This window comes from Bos mutus, chromosome 7 (genome assembly GCF_027580195.1).
Source record: "Bos mutus isolate GX-2022 chromosome 7, NWIPB_WYAK_1.1, whole genome shotgun sequence".
NCBI lineage: Eukaryota > Metazoa > Chordata > Mammalia > Artiodactyla > Bovidae > Bos > Bos mutus.
Window position 1 is genome coordinate 45,243,928 of NC_091623.1, and position 21,392 is coordinate 45,265,319.

The window sequence follows — 21,392 nt, forward strand, 5'->3', positions numbered from 1 at the left end:
TGCGGGACCAAGAGAAAAGGGTGACCAGGTGATGGATGACAGGGTGAGGGACCGAGCTGGGGTTGCGGGTGGCGGACGTGGGCCTACCAGGCTCATAGTAGTCGTACACCAAGATGGGCAGCGCCGACGTCCTGCCCACGACGTGCTCCCGGAGCGCCCGGAACTGCACGCACGTCAAACACCGGCTGGGGATCTGCAGGGGCAGCGGGCAGGCTCAGGCTTGGCTGGGCCCACTAGGGCTGGAGACTGAGCTTCGGCCTCTGTGCTCTATGATGCCCCAAAGTGTGAATGCAGAACTGGTTGATTGCGGGGTGCCCCGGAGGCGTGAAACAGAAACCCGATCTTATTTCGATTTTGTGGGTCCTTCCACCCACGTGGGAAGGGTCTCAGCTGGTCTTTCATCTCCCACACTCACCATGCCAGATGCCCTTCCTCCCTGTGTGTGTGTGTGTGTGTACATTCACAGTCTTGCAATTGTGCAAGACAGGGTGCAACCACTGTCTGTAGAACTTTTCCATCTAGAAAAATGGTACAGATGAACCTGTTTGCAGGCAGGAATAGAGATGCAGACGTAGAGAATGGACATGCAGACACAGAGCAGGAAGAGGAGGGCTGGACGGATTGGGAAAACAGGACTGACATAAACACACCACCATGTCTACAGCAGATACTAGTGGGAGGCTCAGCTCAGTGCTCTGTAGTGACCTAGAGCGGTGGGATGGGGGGCGAGGTGGGAGGGAGGTCCATGAGGGAGGGGATATATGTATACATGCAGCTGATTTACTCCCTTGTACAGCAGAAACCAACACAGTTATCCTCCAGAAAAAAAGAATAAAAGAAACGGGATCCCCATTTGCACCCACTGCTTATCCCCCCAACCCTGGAAACCACCAATCTGCTTTCTGTCTGTTCAACTCAGCGTGTTTTTGAGACTCAGAAAGTCAGTGCTTCATTCTGATGCCTGGATACTATTCCACACCCCTCCTAACTTTTTCCACCAAAGCGAGCTGGCTGAGGCACAGAGCAGGCAGCCGTGCCAACTCCTCATGGATTGACTCTTCTGGTTTCTTTTTCTTGGTATGAGAGCATTGCCAGAACCATTAACAGGCCATGGCAGCTATGCCCTCGCCAATGCGGCTGCTGTGGAGGCCTCTGCCCACTGCTACCCCAGCCCGCAGTACCTCATCAAAGTAGAAGAGCACTCTGCGGCCAGCCAGCTCGTACCTCTTCAGTGCCACGTGCTTGTCAAGGAGCAGCTGGCAAGGAAGCCAGAGTCAGGATATGCCCAGCCCCTCTGACCCCAATACTCTCATCCTCTGATCTCCAAGGGCCCAAGGTGGGCTGGACCCATGAGGAGCCGAGGCCCCAGAGGCTGAGGAGTTTGCCCACAGGCATCCAGCAAGTCCCCATGGTCTAGGCCAAGGAGGTGGCAGCCAACACGCCTGAGAGGGCATTCAAGGCTGGGTATCACTGTCCTGAGTGCCTGCCTCCACTTCCCTGCCACAGTCTCCCCTGATCAAGTCTCAGTCCCAGGCCAAGGCCCCAAGGCACCCACTGAGCCCTGCCACCTGCTCCTGCTTCACCTGCACCATTCACCCCCAACCCCTATCCAGCGTGCTCCACCCTCCCCACATGGCTGACCTCCTTGGCAAGGCTGCTTCCCCTCTTGGTGACCATCTCCCCCACATGCAAAATGGGGCTGGTCTCTCTTTAAGCGGACGGTGCTGGCAAGTCTCTGGAAGCACTCCCCGGCACCCCATGTCATCCCCAAAGTGTAAATATCCTCAGTCGCATGGGTAACAGCACAGATGGCCTAGTGAGCGACACCTTCTGGGGAGAGACCCAACCCCTCCCCACCTGCCCCTCCGCAGATGGCCAGTCTCAGAGCACCAACTTTGCCAGGAGAAAGTAAGGCAAAAACAAAAGCACAACCCCACTTTATGAAGGGCTAGGAATCTGCAACCATGGCAGGTCCACAGACCCTGTCCGGCCCCTGCCCACCAGCGCCCCCTCACCTGCTCCAGGCTCTCGATGTCCGCCCGGAACCCTGACAGTAGGGGCACCTCCAGGACCGCCATGTTGGAGGACCCTGCATGCAGCCACCTGTCGATGAAAGGAGACAAAGAGGGGCCCTTGAACTCAAGCCCCTCAGTGGAATTCATGGTCTGCTCTGTCCCTACAGCCCTCTAGCCTGCCCCGGGTCTGGCTGCACAGACACCCTTGGGGGGGTCACTGGTCATTCCATTTCATAGCTGAAAGACTTAAACCATATGGAAAAGGCTTTGCCAAGTCTTCTTGGCCTGACCCAGGTCAACCCTAAAGGAAATCAACCCTGAATATTCATTGGAAGGACTGATGCTGAAGCTGAAGCTCCAATACTTTGGCCACTGATGCGAAGAGCCAACTCATTGGAAAAGACCCTGATGCTGGGAAAGATTAAGGGCAAGAGGAGAAGTGGGTGACAGAGGTTGAGATGGTTGGATGGCATCACCGACTCAACGGACATGAGTTTCAGCAAACTCTGGGGGGGATCGACTGGGTGGCGCGGTGGTAAATATTCTCCCTGCCAGTGCAGGAGACGCAGGAGGTATGGGTTTGATCCCTGGGTCAGGAAAATCCCCTCAAGAAGGGAATATCAACCCGCTCCAGTATTCTTTCCTGGACAATCCCATGGACAGAGAAGCCTGGTGGGCTACAATCCATAGGGTCACAAAGAGTCAGACATGACTGAGTGAACGACAACCATCATGTGCCTCCCGTGTGGGAAACGGCTCTGTGGGGCCAAGGGAGCCCAGGCTGCTCGCCAGTGCCAGCCCCGTTTCCCCTTCTGTGACGTGGGGGAGGTGGTGGGTAAATACTGCCTCTAGGGCCTGCCTCGTGCCAGGCCCTCCCTGTGCTGGGTACTGGTGACAGGGAGGCTGGTATTCAGTGAGGGCCCTGCAGACCGTGGGCACAAGGGGACGGGATGACCAGAGCCCCTGGGATGGGCAGAGGAGGCTTCTGTGGAGGTGGGGCCTAAGAGATGCCATACCCAGCTGGCACACGGTTAGTTTCTTCCCATCTGAGAAAGGAACAGAGGTGTCCCCAGAGGACGTGCCAGGGCCAGTCCAGCTGCTTCTTGTTCCTCCACCCAATTGGATGGTGGTCACAGCCCTGCTGAACGGTACCACCCCAAGTCTCACTGCTAACCAGAAATGGTTCAGGGACCCGCTACTCTGGGGCTTGGGCCCAGTTGGGCTTGTTCTTCAGAACGTCCCAAATTGGGGGTGGCCTTGGGCACGTGAGGGTTAAGGGTTAAGGTTAAGGAAGGTGCCTGGGCAGCTCTGATGGGTTTCAGCTTCATGGCTACCAACCACCTTTGGGTTCCCCCATCATTGCCATGGCAATGAGCATCCTTTGTGGGCAGCTGCGTGCACTCCCACCTCCTGAGGACCCTCAGTGAACTGGTTCTAGGGTCACACCTGGGGCGGGTGGGTCATGGAAGGGCCACAAACAGCCGTCCCTCCCAGCCCCACCTGCCACTGGAGTCTGCTGCACCCATTCAGAAGCACTTCCATTTATTTCACTCATTTCAGAAATCATCTGTAGTGTAAGCCTTTGATTGCAAAGGGATCCATTTCAAAGACATTCATCTTGAATAAAGATATTGACAGCTACTAACACAACAACCAATAAGGAAACAGGCTGCCCCCACCCATGAATATCTCTCTTTCAGAGCCCTGGGTAGGGACTTCCCTGATGGTTCAATGGTCAAGACTCTGCGCTTCCAACTGCAGGGGGCACAGGTTTGATCCCTGGTCAGGGAGCTAAGACTCTGCATGCAGTATGTGGGATGACCAAAATAAAATAGCCCTGGGTTATTTAAATAACTGACTACTTGGGTCACCCTGCCTTCCCCTTCCTGCACCTCAATTACCGTTCTTATATTTTAAATTCACCAATAGTGAACCCACAAAACCCTAGGCACACCCCTCCCCTCAGATTTCAATAAAGGTAGAACCGCAGTTCCATAACTTCTCTCTCTCTCTCTACCGGTGACCTCACTGGGTGACCCCCAGGAGGGTCAAGTACCCTCCAGGACCTGTGAGTAAGAAATCTTGTCCTTCATAGCTTCCTGATGGGTGTTGCTGAGGTGTGTCTTGTAATCAGAATAAGGAGCACGGGGGCTGGTCAGCCACAACTTTGGCTCTAGTCGGGAAACATCTATGGGGCCAGGTAAGTCCCCCAGACGTTCCTAGCTGAGAGCATCACTCTACAGAACATCACCCAGGCGGGGTGCCAGCCAGCGGGGCAGGACGCCTTACCTGGTGCACACCTCCAGGGTCACCTGGTACTCCTGCTGGTGCTGGTCAGCTGCTGGGTCATCATCATCAGCTGAGGAGGCAGGTGAGGGGGGTCGCTGCTGCTCAGCCTCAGGCTCCTGGAGGTTCACAAGCAGCTGGAAGGATGGCTTGGCCACCGGGTCGGGCACATTGTAGGTGACATCAATCTGGGAGATGGGGGAGGACAGAGGCTTAGGGGCCGTGGGGGTGGAGAGGGGAAAGACAGGGGCAGGAGAAGGTGGGGACAGCTAGAGCGATGAGGTCAGGGATACTGGAGACAGTCCTGGGCATGGTTGTCATTCCCTTTAACCCTGACGGTGTAGGTACAACCATCATCCCATTCTTCCATGCTTCAAGCCCAGGTGTGTCTGCAAACCGGGCTCCCTCTCCTGTTAACTACTGTGTTGTCTGGGCTCCATTTTTCAGATGGAGAAGTTGAGGCTACAGGGTTCTCCTGGCTGACTTGCCCTCTGACCATTGGCCAAAGCTCAGGCAACCAGTCTCTCCCAATCAGAATACAACTAAATCCTGAGCCTGCTGACTAAGGGGCCTCAGGGAGGGCCAGGCTGAGTCCAGGCTGGGCATCTACATTCAGACTTGGCTGAGAGAATAACCTTGAGCCACCAGGCAAGTCCCACGGTGGAGGGTGGAGCACAGGGTCAGAGACCACCAAAATGAGAATCAGATGCGGTTTCACCCAAGGGGACACACTGCCATCTACCTTGGGTTCTGCCTTGGGCAGGGGTGGTGTGGTTTAGTCACTCAGTCGTGTCCGACTCTTTTGCTAGCCCGTGGACTGTAGCCTGCCAGGCTCCTCTGTCCATGGGATCCTCCAGGCAACAATACTGGAGTGGGTTGCCATTTCCTTCTCCAGAGTGGGTGACATCTCAGGGGGCTGACAGGCTGTCTCAGGGTGGTTCTCACACACACAGCCACCCCACCCAGCCTGGCCAGGTACTGAGCCTCCAGCGTCCCCTGGGAGCACTCCCCTTTCCCCGAAGCCTCACCTGCATCAGACAGCAGCCTTCACCCCTGGCGCTCACAAACAGCCCCGTGGGGAGGCTGGGGATCTGGGGAGAGAAGAGGCTACGGTTCCCCTCCGCCCACCTGCAGACACACAGGGACAGACAGGCAGCGAGGAGGGGCTGCTCTCGCTGCCCTGCCCCCAGCCCTGGTCATGGGAACACGTACCGCGGCCATCTGCAGAAGCTTCTGGTTGCCCCTGTGCAGCTCGAAGGTCTCCTGGTAGTCCAAGTTGGTGGAGGCCAGGGAGACGGTGAGGTTGACGCCGCCCGCATAGGACAAGATGGCGTACTCTGCCAAGGCCTGCAGAGCCACGCAGGTGTCCTGGGGACAGAGCGGGAGACCGAAGTCAGCCCCAGAAGGTGCCTCCACCTGTGCCAGAGGTCTGGCCCAAACTGGGGGTTCCATGGACCCTCACTGAGGCCAGGGACTCATGTGGCTGGAACGGAGAGCAGATCTGGTGTAGACACCCACAGAGTTGGGGACCCCAGGAAGCTGGGGGGCATCTCCACAGAAGGAGGGGCTGGTCCCTATCCCAGAGCCTGCCGCCTCCATCCCTCAGCCCCATCCTCCCATCCTCTCTTGGACTTCGTGCTCCCAGAGGTGCAGGTAAGGAGCCGTCCTAAGACTAGAAGCACTGGGTAACTTCCTAGAGGGCTCTGAGTCCCGAGTCTAGGCCACCCAGACCTGAGCCCTCCCTTTGGCTCTGCCTGGCGCACCTGAGTAGAAGAGAAGCCCCCGAGGGCGTTTCGCTGCTGGGACAGCCACTTCACCACAGGCAGGGCGGTGGCCACGTCTCCCAGGAGGGTGTAGGTCAGCAGGGCATAAGCTGTCATTTCCACCTCGGCCGAGACCACTGCAGTGGAAGAGACCGGCTGGGACCCAGGACCCAGTGCCCAAAGCAGGCACTGGGGGTGGGGTGGCCCATACCTGTCTGATAGACCCCGTCACTGAAGCTTAGGAATGCATCCTTGTCCACATCCCGGGAACCCGTCAAGCTCCAGTGGGTCACCCCATCTGCAAGGCCAGAACAGATCAAGGCTGGACCCCAGTGGAAGAGGGCACCAGGGAAAGATGGCGGAGACAGTAAGGGCCTTGGGGCTACATCTCAGATCTGCAACTACAGGGTCAAATCCAGCCCCTCCTGCACCCCTGGTTGCTGCTGCTGCTCAGTCACTTCAGTTGCATCCGACTCTTTGCAACTCCATGGACTGTGGCCCACCAGCCTCCTCTGTGTATGGGATTCTCCAGGCAAGAACATTGGAGTGGGTTCCCATGCTCTCCTCCAGGGGATCTTCCTGACCCAGGGATTGAACCCACATCTCCTGCGTCTCTGGCACTACAGGCAGATACTTTACCACTGAGCCCACAGAGGAAGCCCTGGCAGACATTACCAATCCATGGCTGCTTTTCTGAACCCTCAACAGACATCACTAATCAATGGCTACTCTTCTGCATCCCTGGCAGACATCCTTAATCAATGGTCTCCCTTCTGGCTGGGGCCCTGATGCAGGCCCGGGGGGTTATCCTCCCTTGGGGCCCAGGAAGTCACTCCCTATTTCCAAAGACACCAAGGATTCTAAGCTCATATGAAGTATAAAAAGCCCTCAAAACACAGAAAAATCAGCCCTCCCAGCCTCAGATCTTGAGCATTTAGTTCTAAATTGACACCATCATTCAATTGGGTGGTTTTAGAATTTTGCTTTTGAAATATTTTTTTCCTTCTTCTTAAGCAGAGAAGGTGATGGAAGCTTGATTCCAGTGCAGCTGCTGGGGAAGGCCAAGGGGCAGGGGGAGGGGACCGATTTTGGAGACATTCCAAGAAGTCACGGCTTGGTGACTGGGGCTCCCCAAACACAATGGGGAATCACTTTGTAGTTGAGGAGATGGACACCACCAGAGGAAAGAGGCTTTCTGAGGCTCACCCAGCAATGGGGGGCAGGGTGGGGTCTGGCTGCAGCCCTCCCCTGCCTCCCAGCACTCTGCCTGAGGATGGTTTCTAGGAAGTCTGGGGGATCTTCTACCAGGGATCCCTGAGCACTCTTCTCCCCATTGGGGGCTGGGGTAGCATCCTTTGTTTCATTAGGGAAGAAAATGATGCTCAGGCTCAAGCCACCTTATCAAATGAAGTCATTAGTAGATGCGATAATGAGTAAGTAATAAATAAGGGCTTCCCTGATGGTTCAGACAATAAAGAATCAGTCTGCAATGCAGGAGACCCAGGTTCGATCCCTGGGTCAAGAAGATCCCCTGGAGAAGAGAAAGGCAACCCACTCCAGCATTTTTGCCTGGAGAATCCCATGGACAGAGGAGCCTGGCGGGATACATTCCATGAGGTAGCAAAGAGTCGGACACGCCTGAGAGACTAACACACACACCAGGACTTCCCTGGTGGCACAGTGGTAAAGAATCTGCCTCCCAAAGCCAGAGATGCAGGTTCAGTCTCTGTGTGGGGAAGACCCCTGTAAAAGGAAATGGTAAGCCACCCCAGTAGTCTTGCCAGGGAAATCCCCTGGACAGAGGAGCCTGGTGGGTGACAGCCCATGGGTTAGCAAAAGAGTCAGACACGACTTAGCAACTAAACAACAACAAATAAATGAGTAAACAAAACAGAGTGAGCCAAGGACGCCTCCTTAGTTTCAAGCACGTGTCCATGAGCTGCTTCCTGTGTCTGCTGGGCTGGTGGGCAAGGGCACCTACCCTGGGTGATAGCCAGGCTGCGGAGTTTTCGCAGAGCGGCAGGGGCTGCAGGGCTGCGGAGCAGGGTCAGCGCGTAGGCGGTCAGGGCACTGCTGTAGGGGTCCGTAACCAGGGATGCGCTGGACTCCAGGAAGTGTCTGGCTTTGGTAATGGCACCCCTCTCCTCCTGCAGGGTGGGGTGGGAGTAGGGTGGGAAGTGGAGCCCTGGGAGGCTGCTCAGCCTTCACCATGCAGACCACCCTCCCGAAAGTCCCAGGGGCATGCCTGGGAAACCACTGGATGGCTTGCAGCCCCTCACTTTGTATACTTCTGGTGCATGATTGCCTACAGCCCCGGCTTTCAAAACCCCCCATTCCCTTTCTTTTATTAATATGGTGGTGCCAACATTTTCCAAATGAAGTCTGAGCATAACCATTCAACTCAGAGACACTCAGGAGGAAGCAGGGAGAGCCCTGGCTGCCCTGCCCCATACCACACCATCACCAGGCTGGCTTCTAAGACCTCCCAGCTCAGGCCCACCTCATCCTCCAAGCCTCACCTCAATTGTCACCCCCTCCAAGAAGCCCACCAACCCTGATCATGCTCTTGCCCCACAGTGTGAGTGGTTGGAGGACAGAAACCAAGTTCATTGTCCAGTGATGGCCTTAGTTCAGAGAAGCTGCCCAGTAATATAGGTTAAATGGAAAAATGAGTGAGTCAAAACATTCATGAATTTAAGGACTTCCCTGGTGGTCCAGTGGCTGAGACTCCGCGTTCCCAATGCAGGGGGCCCGGGTTCAATCCCTGGTCAGGGAACTAGGGCCCATGCTGCAGCTAAGAGTTTGCATGCAGCAGTTAAAGATCCCAAAGGCTGCAAAGAGGACTGAAGATCCTGTGTGCCACAAACTAAGACCCAGAGCAGCCAAATAAATGAGTAAATACTGTTTGTTTGTTTTAAAGTAGACATTTCTTGTCTTGTGGACCTGGAGGCCAGAAGTCTGAGATCAATGTGTTGGCAAGGTCGGTTCCTTCTGAGGGCCACGAGCAGAGGATTGGCCGCAGGCCTCTCTCCTGGCCATCTCCTCCCTGTATCTCCACGGCGTCTTCCTTCTGTGAGGGTCTCTGTGCCCTAATGTCCTCCTTTTCCCAGGATGCTAGGCATATTGGATCAGTACCCACCCTAAAGTCCGCATTTCAACACGACTACCTCTATAAAGGCCTTGTCTGCAAACACAACCACATTCTGGAGTCTTGGGCTGGATCTGTAGCTCCCCTTCACAGATTTGTATCTTGAAGTCTTAACCCCCAGTGGTTGCGGGGGGGGGGGGGTAGCAGGGGACAGGCTGGTGCTTTGGGAGATTATTAGGTTTAGATGAGACCAAGAGAGTGGAGCTTCCCTGGTAGCTCAGCTGGTAAAGAATCCACCTGCAGTGCAGGACACCCCAGTTCAATTCCTGGGTCAGGAAGAATACCCACTCCAGCATTCTTGCCTGGAGATTTCCATGGACTAACACACACACGCAAGAGAGTGGCGCCCTATAATCAGTTAGACTGCTTATAAAGGAGACCACAGTGGTCTCTCTCTCTGTCCTTCTCTCCCCTCAACCCCATCCCACCTCTCTTCATGGTGAGACACCAAGAAAAGGCCACGTGAAGACACAGAGAGAAGAGATGACTGACTCCAAGTCAGGAAGAGACCCCTCATTAACAATGGAACTGAAAAAAAAAGACTGAATCAACCAGAACACTGACCTTGGACTTTCCAATCTCTAGAACCATCAGAAATAAATGTCTTCTCTAGGACATAGAAGCAATCTAAATGTCCACTTATAGAGGAACGGATAAAGGAGATGTGGTACATATATACAATGGAATATCACTCAGCCTTAAAAAGGAACAAAAGTGTGCCATCTGCAGACAAGTGGATTTACCTAGAGACTGTCACACAAAGTGGGGTAAGTCAGAAAGACAAAAGCAAATACTGTACGTTAACACATATATGTGGAGTCTAGAAAAACGGTGCAGATGAACCTATTTGCAAAGCAGAAACAGAGACACAGTGTAGAGGACAAATGAACAGACACCAAGGAGAAAAAGGGGGATGAATTGGGAGGCTGGGATTGACATATACACACTATTATGTATAAAACATAACTAATGAGAACCTACTATACAGCACAGGGAACTCTACTCAATGCTCTGATGACCTAAGTGGTAAGGGAATTCAAAAAAGAGGGGATATATGTACATGTGGGTTTCCCAGTTGGCGCTAGTGGTAAAGAACCGACCTGCCAATGCAGGAGATGTGGGTTCGATCCCTGGGTCACGAAGATCCCCTGGAGGAGGGCATGGCAACCCACTCCAGTACTCTTGCCTGGAGAATCCCATGAACAGAGGAGCCTGGCGGCCTACAGTCCACGGGGTTGCAAAGACTCAGACACAACGGAAGCGACTTAGCCCATATGCATATGTGTATGTATAGCTGACTCACTTTGCTGTTCAGTAGAAACTAACGCAGCACGGTAAAGCAACTACACTCCAATACAAACTTTTAAAAAAGAAATAAAGGTCTGTGGTTTAAGGCCCTGGTCTGTGGTATTTTGTGACAGCAGCCTGAGCTGACTTAGGGGGTTGGGGTTTTGGGCAACCCAATTCAACCTCTTAACACATGGCAAGTGAGGGGCCCTCTGGGCAAAGCATGTGGAACATGGAGGGTCTTAGGTCACAGCAAACTCTAAACACAGCAGTTGCAAATCTGCACTGTGAAGCGGAAAGATCTGAGAAGCACCACAAATCATAATTCATCATCAGAGGTTTTAGCATTGGCACAGATGTGAGGAATGGTGGAATCCCTAGCCTGGCGGCTGAGATCTGTCTATCCTGGGAGCTCCCTCTGCAGGGGACATGCCACTCCCACTTGGGACAGCCTCACAAAAGTGACACAAGCCTTGGGTTCCTTGGGACATCTAAGCCCTGCTGGGTCCAGTACTAACTGTCCCCAAAGGTTCTAGACCTTTCTCCCCCGAAGCATTCATAAGTTAAAAAAAATTTTTTTTTAATTTTTTGGCTGCACTGCACGACATGTGGGATCTTAGTTCCCAACCAAGGATCAAACCCAAGACCCTGCATTGGGAGCACGGAGTCTTTAACTACAGGACTGCCAGGGAAGTCCCATCCAACATTTTGTATCAGGCTTCCTAAAGTCAGCCCACAGGTCACTGTCCAGGATAATGACTGAGCCTCAAATGATTCTCCAAATGGGAGCTGGGGGCTATGGACAGTCCTGGGAAGGCTTGAACTCAGGGACACATGCATGCCCCTCATGACTACTGCCAGAATCTCTCATGCATCTGCTTAGGTCACAAGAAGTGGTAAGGTCACAAGAAGTGCTTAGGTCACAAGAACTGTGACCATTGGAAAGCATGAAAATGTCCCATTAATGAACAGAAGGAGGACAGCAAGGAAGAAATAGAAGCTGAAGATGGCCAGAAGATGGCCAGCCTGGCTGGCAAGGGGAAACTGCTCACTCGCTCCTCCAGCCCAGCATCTCCCGGGCCCCGTGCACTTACCTCCGAGGCTGGGTCCACTTCCAAGAGCGCAGCCACCACGTAGGCTGTCAGTGGGACTGTGCCGTGGATCCCACCCTGTAAGAGGATTTGTGGGTCTCACCCCAACCAGAGGGGACAGCCTCCCAACCCCACTGGCCGCAGACAAACCCGGGGAGCAAGCAGCACAAGGCCAGGGCTCCCGGAGGAGGCTGAGAAGCTGCTGACCTGAATGTCCTTGTTCAGAATCCTGCCCACTGCCGGGAAGGAGCCATCTGCCTGCTGCTGCTGGACAATCCAGTCCTTGGCGGCCTCCAGCTCCAGAGGGTCGATGAAGATGAAGCTGCGAGCCTGGGCGAAGGACTTGAGGACAAAGGCTGTGAGCCTGAAACAGGATGGAGTACAGGCTGAGAGAGCTGAGACAGCAAGGGCCGGGCTGTCCCAAAACAAAGTCACCTCCCATGTGCCCCTTGAGGGACTGTGGTACATTCCCCACTTCACCCAAGACTCTGCTTCCTTCTCTGTAAGACACGAGGGCCCAGTCTGCCCTGTTGTGAGCACTTGATGGAAGTGTGTGGGCACCCAGCAGGGCCTGATGATACAGCCTATCTTCCCTGTTAACTCCCTCCCACCTGGGAAGCACCTTTTTCTGAGCCTGTCAAGTCCCCTACCACCACCATGTGTGAAAGACCTTCCTTGTTGCGCCTCCATAACCATTTCCCAAGAGATCCTCAGTTTTGCTGAGAGATCCCAGGGAAAACCAGCAACCAGGTACCCTGGACACTTGGGCTCCTCTGTAGCCCTGGTCAGCCACAGCCATGAACATTCCAGTCCCCAGGTCTGCAAATAGCTTTGGAATGGGCACATGAGGTGATGCCCGGAGCAGCTGCAGCCATTTTGCTACCACAAGAAGAGCAGCCACTGTGCTGAGGAGGTCCACAGGGACCAAGGGAAAGAACCAGGGGCCCAAGTGCATTGTCAGGCTGCCAGGCTGGCCAGTCCCGGAGACTTCTCAGCTCTGCGGTGTGAACTCATGTTCAGAATTCCTTTTTCAGTCATTTTTATGTTGTTTGCAGCTGAAAACATCCCACAAACCCATTCAGTCACTCAGTTACCCAGGTCCTGAATGCAGAGTGCTCCTACTTCCTTTCTTTACAGGATGAAGTCTTACTTGTTGTCCTCTCAGTATTCATTGAGAAGTCTTCTCAATGTTCAACCCAGGGGTGTCTTCTCAGAGGAAGCCTCCCAGCACTTCCACTAGCATTCAGCACCTCCACTCTTGGATGAGCTGGTTGCTTCTAGACTCCCAGGCCCTCCCTCTGTGTATACCCTCATCTCTGCAGCCTGTCCCTTGCTCGCCCCATCCCCCATCCCAGCTGTTGCTAGTGCACCCTGAATGGGAGATGATGGGGCTGGGGGATGAATGAATGAAAAAAAAAATGAACTCGGAAGAACCACCGGATGGAAACCAGGGAGCCAAGAGGGACAAACAGCAGAACTGTTAGCAAGGGAAATGCCCCAACTCAAGATGAAAGAGTAATCCATCCTCTTCAAAATCGAGTGGTTCCCCTACTCCACACCCATCAGGACGGCTACTGTAACACAAAAACAAAACAGCAGAAGACAGCCAGTACTGGTGAGGATGCAGGGAAACTGGAGCCCTTGCGCACTGCTGGTGGGAATAGAAAATAGTACAGCCACTGCGGAAAACAATACAGTGATCCCTAAAATAAAATGGAACATAGAATTGTCATGTTGTTGTTGTTGTCAAGTCACTATTTGATGTTTGCTTCTTTTGTGACCTCAAGGACTGCAGCCCACCAGGCTCCTCCTCTAGACAAGAATACTGGAGTGGGTAGCCATTTCCTTCTCCAGGGAATCTTCCTGATCCAGGGATCGAACTGGTGTCTCCTGCACTGGTAGGTAGTTTCTTTACCACTGAGCCACCAGAGAAGCCCTTAGAATTATCATATGATCTGGCAATTCCACTTCTGGGCATATATCCCAAAGAAATGAAAGCAGGGTCCCAAAGAGATATCTGCACACCCATGCTTGTAGAAGTGTTATTCACAACAGCCAAACTGTAAAAGCAACCCGGTGTCCACTGACAGATAAATGAACAAGAAAATGTGGTACTGAGGTAGGATGCAGATGGGCCCCTGGGCTGAGCAGTTGCAGTCTGTCAGACTGAGTAAATTGGAGCTTGTTTTCTCCTGACATTTCAAGGAAAAAAATCAATGGTAGGAGCTGAGCCCTGCTGGAGTAAGAAGATAAGAAGATCACATCTCTCATTCTTGAGGTCAGGAAGTCCTCCCTAGCTGCACATGCATGAAACAGCTCCTAGGGGGTCATAAAGGGAGGAGGCACTAACCCATAGCCTCTGCTCCGTCGGGCTTCCAGAGACCTCCTCACTGGAATCCACTGTGGTTAAAAGATTCACGTGCGTATCAGGAAGGGCCCTGGGTCAGGACAGATGTGGGAAATGAAGCATGACTGGCCACAGGAAAACAAAAGCCCAGAAAAACTACCTCTGTGTAAGTGACTTAAATCACTTCTCTGGCACACTTCCCATCAAGGAGCATGCCCGCATCGTTCTCTGGGTGTGTATTTCTGCTTTGGTTCTGCTCTAAATAAACTGCTTCTTTGTTCTCTTTGCACATACTGTGGCTCCAATAAACTATGCCTGCTTTACAGACTCTCTTTGTGGGGTTCTTTCTCCAAAGAAGATGAGGACTGAGGTCCTCTTACCTGCCAACATCAGTATATCCATACAATAGAACATTATTCAGCCTTGAAAAGGAAAGAAATCCTGAAAAATGCTTACATATGGATGAACATTGATAACATGATGCTAAGTGGGATAAGCCAATCACAAAAAGGCAGGTACTGTATGATTTCATTTCTATGAGGCACTTAGAGTAGCCAGAATCAGAGACAGGAAGTAGGATGGGGCTTCCAGGGTCTGCAGGGGGAGGCAAGAATGGGGGGGTTAGCGTTTAATAGGTATCAGTTCAGTTACACAGTTGAGTCTGACTCTTTGCGACCCCATGGACTGCAGCACGCCACCCTTGCCTGTCCATCACCAACTCCCGGAGCTTGCTCAAAACTCATGTCCATCAAGTCGGTGATGCCATCCAACCATCTTGTCCTCTGTCGTCCCCTTCTCCTCCTGCCGTCAATCTTTCCCAGCATCAGGGTCTTTTCCAGTGAGTCAGTTCTTCGTATCAGGTGGCCAAAGTATTGGAGCTTCAGCTCCAATTAGTCCCTCAATGAATATTCAGGACTGATTTCCTTTAGGATGGACTTGTTGGATCTCCTTGCAGTCCAAGGGACTCTCAAGAGTCTTCTCCAACACCACAGTTGAAAAGCATCAATTCTTTGGTGCTCAGCTTTCTTTATGGTCCAACCCTCACATCCATACATGACCACTGGAAAACCACAGCTTTGACTAGATGGACCTTTGTCAGCAAAATAATGTCTGTTTTTTAATGTGCGGTGTAGGTTGGTCATAGCTTTTCTTTCAAGGAGCAAGTGTCTTTTAATTTCATGGATGCAGTCACCATCTGCAATGATTTTGTAGCCCAAGAAAATAAAGTCTGTCACCGTTTCCATTGTATCCCCATCTATTTGCCATGAAGTGATGGGAACTGGATGTCATAATCTTAGTTTTTTGAATGTTGAGTTTTAATAGGTATGCTGCTGCTGCTGCTGCTAAGTCGCTTCAGTTGTGTCCGACTCTGTGCAACCCCATAGACGGCAGCCCATTAGGCTCCACTGTCCCTGGGATTCTCCAGGCAAGAACACTGGAGTGGGTTGCCATTTCCTTCTCCAATGCAGGAAAGTGAAAAGTGAAAGTGAAGTCGCTCAGTCATGTCCGACTCTTCACGACCCCACGGACTGCAGCCTACCAGGCTCCTCCGTCCATGGGAGTTTCCAGGCAAGAGTAGTGGAGTGGGGTGCCATTAATAGGTATAGAGTTTCAGATTTACAAGATGAAATGAATTATGAGGATGGATGGTGGTAACAGCTGCACAATAATACGAATGTATTTAATACCACTGAACTGCACACTTAAAATGGTTAAAATGGTAAATTTTATGTTATGTATACATATTTTAACACAATAAAAAAAAAAAAGAAAAAGAAAATCAAGTGACTCCAAGGTCTGTTTCTGCAAATTGTCAGAATCTGAAATATTAACCTTAAAATGTACCCCAAGCCTACGAACCAGCTTGTCTTGGTCACTTTCTTCCCCAGATACCCCAAATCCATCCTCTTCCTTATATTCCAGGCCCCTGTGTCAGCCTGGCACCTCATGGCTCCCACCGCCCCCACCAGCCCGACCCTGTCCCATCACATGCTCTGTACACAGCAGCCAGAAGGACAGTTCAAACACTGCAGGATCCAGATGGAACTTAGTTGCCTCTGCGCTGGCAACTGTGAAATTCCCGCATTCTGCTACACTGTTCTCTTTACTTTTCCATTTTAAATCACCAACAGGGATAAATAAACTGTGGTGCATTCTCACGACTGAATCTTATTCAGTAATAAAAAGAAACGAGCTATCAAGCCAGGATAAGACATGGAGAAAATTTAAGTGCATATTCCTTAGTGAAAGAAGCAATCTGAAAAGGGCTGCATGCTCTGTGATTCCAGCTCTGTGACATTCTGGAAAAGGCAGAACTACAGGACTAGAAAAAGGACCAGCGGTGGCCAGGGGCTGGGGGTAGGGAGGGACGACTATGCAGAGCCCGTGGGGTTTTTAGGGCAGAAAACTGTTCTGTATGATACCTTAATGGTGGGCAGGTGACAGTGTACATTTGTCCAAACCCATAAACCATGCGACACAAAGGGTGAGCCCTAATGCAAACAGACCTCCGTTAACAACAATGTAGCAATACTGGTCCATCGATTACAACAAATGTACGTCATTAATGCAAGACGTTAATACTGGGGGAAAACTGCATCGAGGGAAGATGGACTGCATGGGAACTCATTCTATCTGCTAAAAGTTTTCTATGAATCCAGAACTGTCCTAACCAATTAAGTTTATTCATTCAATATGCACATAGCCCAGCATGACTCAGGTTACAGCCATGCTTTGCACCAAGCCCTCTTGCTCCCTCCAGAATAAAACCCAAACTCCTCTCCTGCTCAGTCTGGCCCTGGCAGCCTCTCCTCCCTCGTGGCAGGCCACTTTCCTACTGGCCTGTGCTGCCAGCCACACTGGTCCCCTTCTCTGGCTCAAACTTGTCAGGGCTGCCTCAGGGCCTTTGCACAGGCTGTTCACACTGCCTGGAATCCTCTCCCCTTGGATTTTCATACAGCTGTCCCTCATCTCCTTTGGAAAACCTTTCTTGACCACCCCATACAATTGTGTACCTCATCATACACTATCCCCTCAACAAGTTTTATTTGCTTTATAGATATGAGAAATTATATACTTGACATAGTAGCTTTAAAATATATCCACAAATGCCTTGCTTCTTCTCCTTTCAAGCAGTGGAATAGTGTAGGCTGTACCGAGTGACTGGATTCTAAAGACTAGAATCTGGTGGGGGTGACAGTATGACTCAGGAAATCAGCTGATAAAAGGCATGTGGCACTCTCCTTACTTTCTCTCTTTGATTTTCATTCCAGGGGAAGTCAGCTGCCATGCTGTAAGGACATGCAAGCAGCCCTATGGAATGGTCTTCAGTGAGAAACTCAGGCCCCCTGTCCACAGTCGTGGGAGACGACCAACTTGGAAACAAATGCTCCAGCCCTAGTCAAGCCTTTCGACGATGGCAGCCCCAGCCAATACCATGACTGCAACCTTGGGAGGGATCACGAGCCAGCAGTGCCAGGTAACCCACGTCTGAATTCCTGACCCACAAAACTGAGACAATAAATGTTTGTTGTCTTAAATGGCTGTGTTTTGGAGGTAACTTGTTACACAGCAGTAGCTAACTATTACATCTCATGAAGGGTCTCTCTTTCTCTCTTGGAGGCAGGGACCATGCCTTTCTTGTTCCCTTGGAACTAGAACAATAGCCTGGCAAATATTAAACATTTGAATGAACAAACGAATAAATGAATGAATGTACATTGGACGCACAGGCCCTGAGTTTAAAGGAAGCTGGACTGGATCCTGGACTTCCCACCCAAGTATTTAGGCGGTGCTGGTTTAGTTGCTAAGTCATGTCCAACTCATGCAACCCCATGGACTGTAACCTGCTGGGCTCCTCTAACCATGAGATTCTCCAGGCAAGAATACTGGAGTGGGTTGCTATTTCCTTCTCCAGAGGATCTTCCCAACCCAGGAATCAAACCCAGGTCTCCTGAATTGCAGGCAGATTCTTTACTGACTGAGCTATGAGGGAAGCCCTAAGTATTTAGGGAGTGGTGCTAACAAGGCATCCATCCCAGTGGGTACCTGGCACTGTAATGAGCATGCCTTCACCCTTATCCCACTGTCTCTTAGATCCTGGTCTTGAGACGGATGTGTGGTGAGGAAACAGGTTCAGAAAACTTGAACAGCTGGTCTAAGGTCACACAGTTCACACAAGACTGAGACTGGGTTTGCTCAGCTCCAGGGTGGATGTCCCGTGGATTGCTGTTGCCAATGTCCTGTGCATCCTGCAACTTTGATCTGTGAGGAGGTTTTACAAGGCCAAGGAGGAGAGGCAAACTGCTGGGTGTCACGTTTCCATGACCACAGCAGAATTCATCTTCTCTTGTTCAGTGTGTGTGTGAACTGTGGGAAGGCGTTCACAGATCACAGCTCACTATTTCTGACTGGTGGAGGCCTCTTGGAACTGTCGGGACTTGGCCAGCTTTCAGAGAGTGACTCAATGACTTTAGCCATCCCCGAGAGTGGGTGGGGGCCTCTGCTTGCTAGAGCATGACTGTGGCTTTGCCTTAAGCGCTGTCAGCAAGGCAGGGTCCTGGGACAGAAATGGGGCAGACTTCTGGGGACTGGGGAGCTGAGCAGGTCACCAAGGCTGGGCCCCTCTGGAGCCAAGTGAGTGACTCTGCACTGCAGTGCGGGCTCAGCCAGCTGTGCCCCTGGCCCTGGGCTGCTGCTGTGCAGTGGACACTGTTGATTTAAGGACAAGACACTTTCATGCCCACAGGCGCTGCAGGTGCCACCCAGGTGTGACACTGAGAAGAAGGCCCCACTAGAAACAGGAAGTTGGGGGTACCCTACTTCCTCAGTAAGCCCCAAAGTGGATGAGGCAAATCCCTGATGATGCCAAGAACTCCTACGGAATAAGACATAGGTGTATGCAGGTCCTCCCTGCCCTGGCTGACCCTGAAAGCCAGAGGAAGCCACTCACAAGGGAAATCTGACCCCAGAATGCTCCTCCTGAACTCTCCAACCCAGCCTCAAGGCAGTGGTCTGGCCTCTCCCAGTCCACCCCCTCCTGCTCAGGGTCACCCCATTCCTGGGTCCAGTGGCCTCTGAGGAGGCTCAGAGAACCCAGGACTCATCCACAAGGGGCCAGAGAGCAGGGGTTTCAGTTCCTGGGCACCGAGGCAACAACAACAGCAGGAGTAACAGTAACAGCCACTGCTTCCAGCTCCACCACACGCAGGCCAGGCAGAACTCCCCCATCCAAACCAAACCTCTAAACCCCAGGGGCTAGGACCATGGCTGTCTCCATATTCCACACAGACTCCCAGCACCCTGAAGGGAAAGTGAAGTGAAAGTCTCTCAGCCGTGTCTGACTCTTTGCAACCCCATGGACTATAGAGTCCATGGAATTCTCCAGGCCAGAATACTGGAGTGGGTAGCTTTTCCCTTCTGCAGGGGAACTTCCCAACCCGGGGATCAAACCCAGGCATATTCTTTACCAGCTGAGCCACAAGGGAAGCCCATCACCCTAGGGACTAAGAAATCGCATATTTCCTGCCATATCCGTAAACAAGGATGTCACAGGCATCAGCCACTGCAGCCCTCCCAGTGTGAGCTGGTGAGCCCTGAGGGAACTCAGGAAGGAGAAGAACAGGGACCATCTAGCAGCCATCAGACTGTAGCCACTCCCTACGGTGAGCCCCGAGGAAAGAAAGCTCAGGATGTGGGAACACAGGATGCTGGCGGTGGCCCCAGGTAGCTGTGGTGAAAGAAACTGTCTCAGTGAGCCCAGGTTCTTGTATCTTCCCACACACAGAAAAGCACTAAATTCCTTAACTTGGGTTATTTGGTTTTCTTTAATTAGTAATAATCTTTTGATGTTCAGACACCTGCCCTTTGTTACAAAACTTCTATGTAAAACCTGGCTCCTCCCCTTGCCTCCATGGAGCAGTTCTCTCCCAGGCCTGAAGTCCTAAAAGTTTCTGCCAAATAAAACATAACTCTCAACCTTTAGGTTGCATGTACTTTGTCAGTCGACAGGATCAAGCCCCAGGGGTCCTGGCTATGCTGTGCTGGATGTGAGGCTGTGGCTTCACGTGGGGGAACTTCAGTAGCCGTGCCCGGGGCATGAGGACTCACCACATACTCCCCGACTCGTCCCGCTCTCCAAAAGCACTATAGGAGCCGTCCTGGTGCTTGTAGGTCAACTGTCTCTGGTAGCCTGCGGGGCAAGAGGGGACAGCACCCTGGTGAATGGCTGGCTGGCCAACATTCTACCCCGGGACCCCCAAACTAATACTACACCCACATGGGGGGGTCCCTGAAACTGCCCCATGCCCACATCTGAGGTCCTTGAAACTGTCTCACAACACTGCTGGGGTCCTTGAAACTCTCCCACGTACACAGCTGGAGAGATTGAAACCTCTACTTTATTCCTCTTTTGTTTCTTGATATCACCCCTTTATGACTCCTGGTAACACACTGGCCTTCAGCCATGCCTGGTGGGGTGGGATGGTGAAATGCATTATCTCCAGGCAGGGCCCTTGGCCACACACCGTCACCCACCCCAGGGCCTGAAGAGGTTGTTGCTCTATCCCCTGGAGCCAGAGCTTGGTTTGCTCAGATCAGCAGGGGATTGAGGAGGACAAGAAGGCAGAAAGTCAGGGGGGCCGGGGCCTCCAAAAGAGGGCCAGGCAGTTGGTCTTATTGTGAGGGCAGCAAGGGGCATGAGAGGAGGGGGTGAGGGGGCAGAGGTAGTGGGTGGATTGCCAGGTCAGGAGAGGAAGCAGACACTGGGGAGGTGGGGACAGTCTAGGCGACCATGACCACGGGCTTGGACTGGGGGTGGCGATGGGCAGGGAGGGGTTCTGCAATATAGGCAGAGCTACCTTAACTGAACAAGATGTGAAGGAAAAAAGGAAGAATGCAGAGGCTGCTAAATGCAGCGGCCTGACCAGCAGGACGCACCGATCTATGTCCATGGAGCCCGGGGAAGAGGGAGCAGGAGCTCACACCGGGGTAGATAGTATTCCCCCCAGTCACGTCCACCTGGAACCTCAAAATGTGACCTTATGGGGAATGAGGGTCTGTACAGATGGAATTACATTTCTGAATCAGGCTGGGCCCTAAACCCAATGACTGGTGTCCTCAGAGAAGAAATGACACAGACTTGGAAGGGCTTGTGACGATGGAGGCAGAGGGTGATGTGTGAGCGGGCGTCACCAGAATCCCGCCAGAACAAAGTCCTGGGATAGTCGCTCCCCCAGAGCCTCCTGACAGAGTCAACATTGTTGACACCTTGATTTTAGTCCTCCAGCCTCCTGAATCATGAGGGAACTGAGATGTGGAATATTTCCTGCTGTATCAGTAACAAGGATGCCGCGGTTGCCAGCCACTGCAGACCTCTAATATGAGCTGGTGAGCCCTGGGGGCACTCAGGAAGGAGAACACTTGCCATCTAGATCGAGTCTACCGTCAGAATGCCAC

General features: G+C 52.4%; 1 protein-coding gene across 3 annotated transcripts in view; it reads right to left on the minus strand.

The window, feature by feature from the left end:
* The window catches only part of CPAMD8 (C3 and PZP like alpha-2-macroglobulin domain containing 8), a 99,506-nt gene that overhangs the window by 7,093 nt on the left and 71,021 nt on the right, over positions 1-21,392 (minus strand). For 2 of the 3 annotated variants that reach the window (XR_011464724.1, XM_014482947.2), the window contains exons 27-38: positions 20,046-20,127; positions 11,798-11,954; positions 11,594-11,668; positions 8,046-8,211; positions 6,276-6,362; positions 6,065-6,201; positions 5,514-5,669; positions 5,330-5,392; positions 4,305-4,489; positions 2,016-2,103; positions 1,182-1,256; positions 88-193 (exon numbers count right to left, since the gene is read on the minus strand). Coding sequence is in view for 2 of the 3 variants with exons in the window: in XM_014482947.2 (XP_014338433.2) it covers positions 88-193; positions 1,182-1,256; positions 2,016-2,103; positions 4,305-4,489; positions 5,330-5,392; positions 5,514-5,669; positions 6,065-6,201; positions 6,276-6,362; positions 8,046-8,211; positions 11,594-11,668; positions 11,798-11,954; positions 20,046-20,127 (1,377 nt within the window). In the remaining variant the exon portion in view is untranslated. The remainder of the gene's footprint in view (positions 1-87; positions 194-1,181; positions 1,257-2,015; positions 2,104-4,304; positions 4,490-5,329; positions 5,393-5,513; positions 5,670-6,064; positions 6,202-6,275; positions 6,363-8,045; positions 8,212-11,593; positions 11,669-11,797; positions 11,955-20,045; positions 20,128-21,392) is intronic. The other variant, XM_070373262.1, reaches the window with a different exon arrangement.